The following is a 12494-nucleotide window of genomic DNA, read 5'->3' on the forward strand; positions in this document are numbered from 1 at the left end:
AATTAACAAAATTCAAACTACATTAAAAAATAATAATAATAATAAAATTAAGATCGTACAAAACACACAGTTTATTTATAGTTAATTATTTAAACGACATCATAAAAAAAAAAAAAAAACTAAACTAAATATAAATTGCAGACAACATATTAAACATTCGAAAAAAAATTAAATCCGTTGAAATCGAAAAAAAATAAGGAAAATAATGATATTAGGTCTAATTATTGTAGCAAAACCACATAACTCGTGTATATCAAACTATTAAACTTTTAAAATCCATTCTATTATTAAATAATCAACAAGTATAACTTTTAACTCCTGAAGAGAGAAGAAACGTAGGTCTAACAAAAGAAAAATTCGCAAATCTCAGTAATTTTTTTAAGAGTCCAAGTTTGATTGTAAACATTTACCACACGCAGTTCTTAGAAAGCAATATAATTGAAAGGGTAATGAAGTTCAACCATGCACATCATAAACTTTTAATGGTAATTGTATAATTAGGTCAGGAATTGAAAATAGTTAACCCATTAAATTATTGAAATTGTTTTAGTATTTACATGAGGAAAAGGGTTAGTGCTATTTTTCCAGAGTGGAGACAAACTTGTGATTATGTACAAGAGGGTCAGCCAAAGCAGCATGCTTTTTTCTTTTTCTTTTTTTGAGGTAAACTAGTATTTCAGTTGATGTCAAAGTACCTTGGATCTTCAGGGAAATGGTATTCCACGTTCAACTGCCAAACAAACCACAACAGAACTTGTCACATACTAGGCAGACCAAGAAATGCAAACATAGATAAAATACAAGACATATATATACCTTGCCCTCATCAGCATCTGAATGACGTTGAGGGAACACAACCCTCAAATCATTACATAAGTAGAATCTTCGTTCCCCTTCCATGTTTAATCCAGATTTTTCTTTAAGAGAAGCATGTTTGCTTTTTTGAGCAGATCTATTGGTCTTCTTAGGAAAAGGGCAAATAAAGCGTAGGTGAAGTGCATAGCGAAGTGGACCACCACTACTAGAATTGTCCTTCACCTTTGAACAGGAATTTGGTGATTTCCTTGATCCATCACATGTTTTATCCCAACAATCCTTTCTTTCATTCCTCTCACATTTATCAGCAATATATTCATAGTCAGGCTTTGCTGCAGAAGGGTTTGAAGACTCCTCTTTGTTCATTAAACTCAACAAGCTACAACCCTTTCCATTTCCCTCATTAGTAGATTTCCTTTTATTTACAACATTAACTGTATCTCCATGCATCACTTCTCCTTCACATGCAATGTCATCATTCTTTTGCATTGGTGCAATCCCCTTATCAATCCGACTTCCAAAACCAGGTGATCTCTGTTTCAACTGAGGGGAAATCGACCCGGAAGATTCAAGGGTCACTTTCTGGCGCAAGAATGTCTACACCATATATAACAAGAAATCAGAAACTGATAAGTAAATACCACACAGGTTTGAAATATAATTCAAAGTGCACTCATAAATTTGGAATTATATATCAAATGTATGTTTTATCAGAGGAGATACATGAACTGATTAAACGTGAGTACCATCATGGAATAAAAAAAAAAATTATCAAGAATTCAATTTTACAATGACAAAAACGTTGGCTTAAGTGAAAACAATTCTGTAAAAGCAGGAATGGTAAAAACATTTTCTCAAACAAAAGTCCTCTGAGCTGTATTTGAATATCTTATAGTGAGTGGAATAAAATAGAATCAGAGTGGAAAACTTTACGGACAAAACTTACATTTTATATAACAGTTATAATTAGTGTTATTCTCCATTCAAATTTGGATTTTCACTTTAGTAATTACCTACCATTATATTAAATGAATAGTCTTTAAGTTTGTCCTAAACTTACCCAGCCATTATTTGCATGATGGAATGAATAAAAAGGGTTTCATCTCATACCTCCAAATTGAAGGTGAAGAAGGGCATTGGATGGAAAATAAAGGATGAGGATGAAAAGTAACATTTTTTCAAAATTATTTGAGGGTTTGTTTGAATTTGCAGAGAGGGTCAGAGGAAATGAAGGGAAAGACGGTTAAAGGTGAGAGAAAAGTGAGAAAATCGAGAGAGGGACCAACATAATCAGAATCCTTGCAAGATTGTGAACAAAAGCATAGAAAGTGAGAACAACCATAACATAATCAATTAATTGATTATGATGTATTCTTTTAACTATAATTCACATTAAAACAACCGCTTAATCAATTATGGGATCATTTAATTCATGATAGAGTTTATTTTTTTTTTATTCAAATATTTTTTTTAATACAATGAATGAATAAAATAACACTAACAATGATAAATGAATAATAAAAATCAAATAAATAATATAATAATAAAAATATTTTCTCTTCAGCCAAAAACTTTCATTTCCACTCTACTTCTCACCTATTTCTCTTCCTTTCTCTTCTCCATTCTTCCCTTTCCACCAAACAAAGCATAAGAGAAACTTTAAGCATTCAAATTGTTTCCAGGAAGGATTAAACTAATGGATATATCATCATTGGGGGACCAATTGCATGTTACCAACAAATGGAGGATCAATGTAACGTAATGTTTGGAGAAAAAAAAATGGGCATTTATTCTTTAAAGCCTTGTTCACTTGAGTGGATTTGAGGGAAAGTAATTGAGTGGATTTGAGAGGATTTGAAAGTAATCTCTTTTGCTGTTTATTTGAGTAAATTTGGAGATAAATGAGAGTGGATTTGGGAGTAAAGTTTGTGAGAAATAATGTAGGATTTAATTTATGTGACATTAAAAAAATTTACTTCCAAATCCACTCTCACTTATTTCCAAATCTCCGAATCTATTCAAATAAACAACAAAAAAATTTATCTTCAAATCCTCTCAATTACTCTCTCCCAAATCCACTCAAGTGAACAAGGCCTAAAAGAAATCTAAAGAGGTTTTATATTGATTTAGTTCAATAATACTTGCCATAAGTATATACTTAAACAAGAAGCATTCTATGAACTACAGACAGGTATCCATAGCCCCAGCTAATGTGGAGAAGTTGAGTGTTAATAACCCCTAGTCTCCCATTCCAAATCATCCTCATTTACACTATAATTAATAGATTCCTACATTTAAGCATCTCATACAATTACACATAATAACCAGATGCACCCAAAAGAAGAGCATTCAGATGTAGCAGGACATGCTGGGTACCACTAAGTTTCAACTTACAAGCTAACCCCCATAGATCCATCAAGACCCAATAGAAAAACCATAGAAAAAAGACAATTGGATGTTAGCATATTTTTTCTTCTAGCATTAATAAATAATAAAAGAATAAATATTTTTGCCTAACATTAATTACATGTGAACAGATATTATGTTAAGACCTGACCAATACTAGGAAAAACACCATTTGAAGAGTTCTACTGCAAATAGATTAATAGCATTTTTGGATTGAAGGCGTGGTGAAAACAAAGTAATAGAGTTGCTTCTGATTGTTCACGTTTTTTACTGGAATTTTAGTTACCCACCACAGAACCAAAAGCACCACTAATCAAACCCACACAAATAATCGACCCTCCTTCCAACAAAGGAACAACTAGCTGACACTCCTAAGCATTTCCAGTCTCATTTCTTCTTGGGTGAGAAAAGTCATATCACTTCGTTAGTTATGACTTGGTAAGATTTTTAAGATTCAGTTTCCACTATTAGAGTATTTTCTATCCTCTGTTCCAGCACTTCATTTGAATATTTCAATGATGATAATACTGTCTAATGCGCCTGATGGTTGATTTACAAATAAATCTTATAATCAGGTTCTAATTTTCTTTTTCTTTTGAATTATGGCAGGTCACCTTCTTGAGGAAGCCAACCTGCCCAGAAATATTTAAGTGGCCATTTCTTGGGTTACCACCTCTACACATCTCTCATGCAGTGACAACACTGATTTCAACAAAGTTAAAAGCTAAAATTAGACATGTCATAACAATTATGCCATTGGGGAGCAAAATGTCCTGATCAATTGAGTGATAAATTCAGCCAGACTGATAAATCTTACTTTGGTACCAACTGGCATGTCACTCAAATCATAGTTGCAAAAGAAAGTGTGAAGGGGAGTCTTTTCTGGATTGCTTAGCACCTGCACAGAGGAATCAAATGTAAGGCATTTGTTGGGCACAAAAAGATGCCAATCTGCACAAATATCTTGAAAGTAGAAACTCAAAAATGGAATATGTAAGCAATATTGAAAAATGAGAAGAGAAGAACGAGAATAATTGAAGCACAGCTTATATATTTGTTTGTTTGTAGGAATTTGGGAAGGAGTAAAGCAGGCAAAGCACCGAAGTCCATTCCAATTACACTTCCACCCAAAACATTTTCACTCAAAAGAAATCAGTACCTTCTCAATAATTGAGAAGATAAAACATCCATTCTCTAGGCATCACAAATCAAAACAAATTATTGCCCCATATTTATATAACATTGCAATCATACTGTGTGACCAGTCCAGTTAAACGGATTAACTTGCACAAGCCCACGTTTGAGTGGAACTAAATTTAACTGGCCGATGCAGTATAAGAAACCAGTTGGCAAAACAACATTTCCTTTTATTCTCAATGATATTTCTTTTTCTAAAACAATAATAATAAAAAACTTAGAACATGGATTAGTCTACAAACAGTAATTTATTTTTACTTTAAAATGGTTACTTCTTAAAATAAAATAATATATATGCAGAGATGAAGACAGACAAGTTGACCCACAACCGAAACCATCAACCCACAGAGGCTCACAATTACACGGATTAAGAATTAGCAGACCCAAGCCTGTGCATCCTCGTGGGCTATGTGAACTGGTCTGAGCTATGCAAACTGGTCCATTGACTGTGTATCCCAACCCCCTCTATTGATAGTTCCATACACAACTTTTTATTTATTAACAGTACATCTGTTTTCTCCCTTAATGTTAAGGATACCACACTATTCCCTGCTTGTATAAATTGAAGCCTCTAACAGGTTCATCAGGAAAAGGCACTCAGATCAGGGTTAAAACTTATAAGGTGAAACAAGTATATCAATACCAGTTGAATCCGTCCCTTCACTGGTATACGCAATCGGCTTTTCACAAGTTGTGAATCATCATTTCTGAGCCCTGATTTCAGAAACTGGCCTCCAAACTTGCTTGAAGGGGAATTTCCTGCAAGATCTATTGATGCATAATATAGCAAATAGCAATCTCCATCCACGCTAGTAACAGAAAATGGAAGCTTCTGTGATTTAGGAGAAAAGCTACCACCAGTAATGCTTAGCACAGCAAGAAAACCATCAATTTTCTACATGTAATAAACACAAAAGCAAACAACCACAGGTCAGTTGTCTAAAACTTTACACTGCACTGAAGTTTAGAATCATGAACAAAATCAATTACAGTATTGTAATTAGCATAGATCCAGACCTTACTACAGTTTCCAGATAAGAATCGTCCAGATAAAAGAGACTCCTCAAATGAGCCAACTAAAGACCTCCTGACCGAAAGCCCACTCAAACTTCTAGTAAATCTCATGGAGTGAGAGGTGGGACCTGATTCTCGAGATAGTGACCAACTCATGTCCCCAATATCATCCAGAGAAGATGGACAGAAATCTTTGCATAAGAATTCAACATCATCAAAAGATTTACATGCAACTCCGGAACCATCATCCTTATGATTTAACATAAGGCATGAGTTAGAATTGTCAAGTGATTTTTCTATGTTCCGTGCAGTTATATTGCAATTCTTTATCTCTTCCACAACTTTCCTACATCCACCAATAGCTTTTATCCTTTCAGAAAATTTAGGACCAAGTGGTGACATAGAAAGAGGAGAGCTCACGCTTTTAGGAGACACAGATAATATGCCACTTTGAGGCCTAAGCTGACTTGATTCACTAAAGTGATCAATTCCTGTTGTGGGTGAACTACAATGAGACAGTAGTCCTGTATTTTCCTTCAAAGGATCCTCAGATTGGAAAAATGATTCTGTACTGTGGGGCTCAGTTTTTTGCTCAAAGCAACTTCTCAAGGACCAAGAAGACATTGTAGTGATTTTACTTCCAATATTTGCCTTCTTATTATCTTGTACCATAGAATTGCTAACATTATCATTCCTTACAAGGGAGTCTACCGCATTATTTCGGCGGCCAATGTCAAGGGGATCACCTTTAAAATGACTTGGGGAGAGCATACTGCTCAATGGAGATAAAAGTCGCTTCCTGACCAATGAACTCGCAGAATCAGTGTCATTGGCTGGGAAATTAGTAAAAGCAGAAGAATGAAGATTTACAGCTGGAACATCAGCCAAACCATCTATTGAAGTATTAGTTCTTCCTGATTCAAAACCAACAACCCTTGAAGCAGGAATGTGAACATTGCGTCCAGTTTTTGAAGCAAAAGGAGTACTTCTATCCGTTGAACCAATCTTCAAACTGTGGACATTTGAAGCAACTTCCATGGCTCCTCTATAAAACGTATTATCAGAAACATTTGAAGTTTCTAATGAGGCATTCTTCGGGAAATCGTCAAAAGAAGATCCTAGAGTACATGCAGCCAACCCACCTGTGTTAACAGATACACTGTTCATGCTGCTTATAGCAGAGGGGCTCACATCAGAAAACTGTGGTGAGCTATTTAAAGCTGCCCCCATAAGTGCAGCCTTTTCAGCAGATTCATTTCGGGGTATCTGGGGCAAGCCCATCACAGATATTCAATTCAGTAAGGTGGATCTTAAAATCTTCTTGAAGAGATGAAAAATTACTTTGAAATTATCAATGTGATCCCTCGGGAAGGTCTCAAATGATCATTTCACTGTTTCCCCTACTAACCGACGATCATGGCATGACATTCAACCATCAACTAAGAACTACAGTCCTAGCCTCCATCCTAACCAATTACACTATTCAATCACACATGCTAACCTCCTAGATCCTACAACTACAACTGGAATCGTATAATCCAAATCAATTAATTGAAAACCTATAAGAAATTCCAAGTTCCAACTATGTCATGTATCCATCAGCGGCATCCACATTTGATACATTGCAATCATCATTTCCTTAGCAGGGCATATGGAGAAAGTCCAGGACATCAGGATATACATCCAAGAACTGCAACATGAACATATCTCTCGACCTCCATACTGGCAGCAGATGAATCCCAAACAATTCATGGTACATAACAATTCAGTTTCTATGCCTGATACAAAATTTTATCAAATACATGAGATCCCTCTGCAAGCAAAGCCACAAGAAACAACAACTAAAACACATATACATAGCTTGTCATCTTCTCATTCTCAAGCTCACCACTCCATTGACCACATTACATATTAATCTTTATTTTTACTTAACAAAAGAGTCACGTTAAAGAAAGAAAAAAAAAAAAAAAAAAAAAAACTAACTTCATTTGTTAATCCTTGGGAGAAGACTGGACTGAATTTCATCTATCACAATAGGGTGTTAAGGAAACTGAGAAAATAAAGTTGAAAATACATCAGATAAATACAAATAATAAAAGTTTAAAAAATCATCCACCTGAGCCTATTTTCAAGCTGAACTAAAGAGTAATCAATGCTCAAACACAGAAGGTTTCTTCAGGAAATATCAACATGAAAAGAAAAAGGAAATCTTTTACCAAAAGAAAATAAAAATGCAGACTTGCGATACACACATTCACGGAAAACCCACAAAGCTTTTGTGTTGTCATCTCCCACAAGCAACTTGTTATTTTATTAAAAAAAGAAAATATTATATTTTATTCTCTTTAAGCTGTTCTAGAGAAGAACCTTACAGAACCGAAACCCCCAAAATACAGTTTTTTGATACCCCATAAACCCCAGAAGAACAAAAATAAAAAATAAAAAATAAAAACTAAAACTGAGAAAAATCAAACCCAAGTCCAAAAAAATCAAGATGATCAAGATAGAAAATAAAAGAAGCAAAAAAACGCACCAATGAAGGCTGATAACAGATGAGTTCAAGAGATAAATCATATCAATAACCTTCTGCAATTCCACCTATAGATCAAATGATAATAAGAATCACCCCACAGAAATAAAAGATTATTAAGCAGAAGGGTGTCCCCAAAAAAATGAGAAAGAGATCTTTTCGTAATAGGAATTGCAGAAGGTAAAAACGAAGATGGGAAGGGGGTGTTAGGTGTTGGATTTGGGGTGTGGAGTTGAAGGAAGACCCATGTGTGTGTGTCCACAACAGCCTCAGACTCTGTCTCATCCCATGTTTATGTTTATAAATACCAAAATTCACAAAGTTTAGCCTCATCCTTTCCACCAAAGCCATAACCATGCTTTACCTTAACCAAATTTATGGAATTATATCATTATTGTATAAAAAAATATTGTGAAAAAATAACTTTAAGTACAGTTTTTCTTCTAACAAACAAAAAAAAAATGAGTGAAAACAATATTGTACTAAATTTGAATTAGAATAAATAATACAACATGAAAGAGTTGGTGTACATAGGATCAATTTTTGTAAAGAGAAAAAAAAAAAGGCAATGTTCAATAACTAATCAAATAATTTTACATTTAAAGGAAAAAGAAATTAAGGTCTTGCATACTGTTAAAATTTATTACGTAATGTGCCTTATTCTAATAATCATATGGTTTTTTCCCACATGTTCAAAAAAAAAACTATTATAAAAGCTTCCAAACATAAATGCACAATTGAAAAATGACTAAGATACCTAATACACACTATATCAATATCATTTCTTCACATCAACTTTTAATTACTGTAAATTATATTTATATTTTATTTTTACATTAATTACTTTTAAAAATGACTTTTGATGGTTCAATGTTTAAGGTATGTTTTTATTGATATATATATATATATATATATATATATATATATTGATTCTTTTAATTAATTTATATTAACATAAAGGTTTCATGTGTTATGTTGTCGCTATGGATTTTTTTTTTCGTCTTTTTATTGAATATAATTTTTCTGTTATTTGATATTAATTTTTTTTTGGCCAGTTAGCTTTTGTAGTTTTTGTTTTTCAGTATTGATTCTTGAAGATGGCAGAAGTAGTTTTAGTTTCTAAAATTTGAAATTCTCTTTTAACTCATTTGATTTAATTTTGAATTTTATTTTTTCTTTTCATTACAAACTATTCACCTTCATAATTTAAGTGTTTAAATTATTTATTTTTAAGTGGAATCTAATAGAAGATTTACTATTTTTGTTACTAAATTAAAATATATATATATATATATATATATATATTAATGATTAAAGTTGAACAAGTTGAAGGTTAAAATATTTTGAGGAGTCCAGTCCAAATTGTCATCTCTTCCAATCCAAGGGGTTCTGCGAACTGAATTGGACTTTTTAGATGTTTGCGTTGTACTTTTATTATTTTTTATCAATCATATTATTGTTGATGTTAATTCTGTTCTTCTTTTATCTAACTTGTGATTAAATGAAGTAAATAAGGTTATAAAAGATAAGATGGGGTGAAGTAAAATTACACAATAAAATAAAATTATCATGTTATTTTATAAAACGTAATAAATAACAAAGAAAATAATATATTAATGTGTTTTTTTTTATCTTTAATGATAATCATTTACCTTTTGATATAGAATTTGATTTTTAACATCATGTAGCATTCCAAATTTTTTTAACATTCAACTATAATACTTTAATATTATAAAGCAATCAATTCAAAGAAAATTTATAAGAGGTTATCACTAAAGTATTTGAAAAACACAAAAAAAAAAATTAATAGTGTTATAGGAAAACTTTTCGTAAAAAAAATAGTTTGACAAACTTGTCATCGATTAAAAGATTTTTATGTAAGTTGTTGTACGTTTGACTTGAAGATTATGTTCAAACTATAAGTTTTCAAATAAATAATTTTCAATCGTTTAAACGAATCTCTATAGTGTTTTGATAAAATTAGTTTTTAATAAAAAAAAAATAACTTTTGATGACAAGATCTTTTATGATGGTTAAGAAAGTGTGCGACTTTAGAGTTTGTAAAATGAGCGTTTAGCAAGTTTAAAATAATAAATACATTATATTTATACTTGTTCACTCTACCAAGCTACGTTCAATTCTTCTCTAAGACCTTTTAGAGGGTTCCATTATAATCTTCAATAAGATTACAATTGAATATTCTCACCACTCTTGTATCTCTAGTCACTTCAAGTAAACCCCATTACTCTAACTAGAACCGAGTTTCACTCACTCTTGGTTGTACAGTATTCTTCACAACTCCTGGTATCCTTAGACACTCTTGGTATCTTCCCGATAGATTATCTAATTGAGTTTCACCCACTCATGGTTTCCACTAGACAATCCTTGTATAAACCTGATATGCTGCCTAGCTAACGTTTAACTCAACCGAGTTAATCAGCAAGTGTTAGAGGATTACTCTCACAGAGAGAATGTGTTTATAATACAATTCAATCTAATAGACTTTGTAAAATTTTCTCTCTACTTAGAAATGTAAACTTATAATTTTATGAAGCTTGAGAATATGTTTTTTCACTAGTATGAGTTTTGCTTTTCAAATATTCTTTTCGTTGTTCGCAAGTCTATTTTCTTAATCTTCTCTTCAAGGATCTTCAATTTATAGGCTTCATGAGAAAATATCTTTTAGATAGTGCTTGTTTTTTATCCTCGGATCTTCACAACTTTTTGGTAAGTAGTAGTCGTAGGTTGAAGTTAACTTGTCAAAACAGACATACTTTTTCAGTACTTTATCAAAAGTAGGTTGTACATGTTAGGTGTTTTAACTCAAGTTGTTATTCTGTAATACAGTTAATTCTGTTATTTTGTTTTTGCTGCCAAACACTGATATATACCTCACGTTCAAAGTACCTAAATAATACAAGTCTTATTATTCTCTCTACGCATCTCTTCTTTTCTGATATCTCCTATTAGTATTCCCATTCTCTACATTCTCCTACAGTGGTATCCAGAGCCCAAGTTGAAATAGGACCTAAGGGGTATCGTTTCCGAGTATAGTGCGGTTGGCTATGTGTGGATTAGAACGATCAAGAAAACAGTTCTTAAGCAGAGAAGTAGGGTGGATCATGGTTGACTTCTCTATGACAAACCTTCATGTGCTCATCGACAAGAATTGGAGTAGGTGGAGTACGCAAATGCGTGTGTTATTTCGCGTTCAAGACGTTAGCAACATGGTAGAAGGAGCAGATTTTGTGGGTGATTTTCGTGGTACAGATGATCAAAAGGAGATACTAAGAAAGAAAGATGATAAAGCCTTGTTGATCATTCACCAATGTGTGAATGATATGCATTTTGAGAAGATACAAAATGCGTCTACGGCTAGAGAGGCGTGGGAGATCTTTGTACGCTGTCATTTTGGAGGAGAGAAAATTAGAAAGGTGAAACTCCAGACATTTTAGAGATAATACGAACTGCTATAAATGGAGGATAGTGACAAGGTTAGTGATTACTTCAATAGAATCCTAAGTATTACCAATCAGATGAAGAGATGTGGCGAGTCCATTAGTGACTTCATGATAGTGGAGAAGATTATGCAGTCACTACCTCAACGGTTCAATTACATTGTTGTGGCTATTGAGGAATCCAAAGATACAGAGAAGGTGAAGATTGAGGAACTACAAAGTTCCTTGGAGGCACATGAGATGAGATTGGTAGACCAAAATCTCATCAAGAAAGATGAGCAAGCACTCAAGACATAACATGTCAGAAGTGAAGGGAAAAAGAAGTTCAAGAAGTGGAAAGGAAAACCAGCAAGAGGAAAATGGAAAAATGAGAACAGTGTAAATGAGCAAGATGAAAAAGTTGAATCTTCAGAAGGCAAGAGTGGCTTTGAGAAGAACACGAAGAAGAAAGATAGAAGGAATGTAGAATGCTTCAAATGCCACAAGATGGGGCATTTTCGCATTCGAATCTTACTCATATAAAGGCAAGCAGAAGAAGAAACAACAAAGCAACGTATCTAGCTCAAGAGGATTCTGACTTAGAACCGTTGACGCTGATGGTAACAACAACAACTAATAGTTCACCTTCTTTGATCAAATCTTGGTATTTGGATTCGTGGTGCTCGAATCACATGACATGCAACAAGGAGTGGCTGATCAGATTAGATGAATCAAAGAAAAGTATGGTCAGATTCCTAGATGACAGCACACTTCAGGTAGAAGGAATGGGAAATGTTGTTATACGGAGAAAAGACGGCTCACATGCTATCATAGAAGATGTTTTGCTAGTGCCAGGGATGAAATGCAACCTGCTAAGTCTTGGATAGCTGGTTGAGAAAGGTTTCACAGTTGTAATGGGAGGTCATGATCAAGTAGAAGTGTTTGATAAAAATAAAGTGTTGATCTTGAGAAGCAAGATTTCTAAAAATCAAACGTTTCAAGTTTGTATGGATGCAGTAGGAAGCTGGCATTGTTTGTCTACTGTAAAGGATGATGAGACCTGGAAATGGCACTTAGGGTTCGACCATCTGAAC

At 33.3% G+C, this 12494-nt stretch overlaps 2 protein-coding genes across 2 annotated transcripts; one reads left to right on the forward strand and one right to left on the reverse strand.

Annotated features, from left to right (window-relative positions):
• Nucleotides 1-509: 509 nt before the first annotated feature.
• On the reverse strand, nt 510-8276 carry LOC106759340. The gene is made up of 6 exons (XM_014642475.2): nt 7967-8276; nt 5437-7211; nt 5063-5314; nt 4040-4120; nt 817-1413; nt 510-730 (listed from the first exon to the last, which is right to left on the reverse strand). Exons 2-6 carry the CDS (start codon nt 6712-6714, stop codon nt 677-679), a joined length of 2262 nt encoding a protein of 753 aa, XP_014497961.1. The 5' UTR covers nt 6715-7211; nt 7967-8276; the 3' UTR covers nt 510-676.
• Nucleotides 8277-11888: 3612 nt separating this feature from the next.
• Nucleotides 11889-12287, forward strand: LOC106758351. Its single transcript, XM_014641283.1, has one exon. The coding sequence runs from the start codon at nt 11889-11891 to the stop codon at nt 12285-12287; it is 399 nt and encodes a 132-aa protein (XP_014496769.1).
• The last annotated feature ends 207 nt before the right edge of the window (nt 12288-12494 follow it).

Source organism: Vigna radiata, chromosome 4, assembly GCF_000741045.1.
Source record: "Vigna radiata var. radiata cultivar VC1973A chromosome 4, Vradiata_ver6, whole genome shotgun sequence".
NCBI classification, from domain to species: domain Eukaryota; kingdom Viridiplantae; phylum Streptophyta; class Magnoliopsida; order Fabales; family Fabaceae; genus Vigna; species Vigna radiata.

Bases quoted from the DNA above. Each gene is read 5' to 3' on its own strand.
- LOC106759340 (XM_014642475.2), bottom strand. From the start codon at position 6,714: ATGGGCTTGCCCCAGATACCCCGAAATGAATCTGCTGAAAAGGCTGCA. The intron at 4,121-5,062 runs GTATTGATATAC...TCCTCTGTGCAG, and splicing joins TGAAGGGACGGATTCAACTG to GTGCTAAGCAATCCAGAAAA. The intron at 1,414-4,039 runs GTAAGATTTATC...TATATGGTGTAG, and splicing joins ACATGCCAGTTGGTACCAAA to ACATTCTTGCGCCAGAAAGT.
- LOC106758351 (XM_014641283.1), top strand. From the start codon at position 11,889: ATGCTTCAAATGCCACAAGATGGGGCATTTTCGCATTCGAATCTTACT.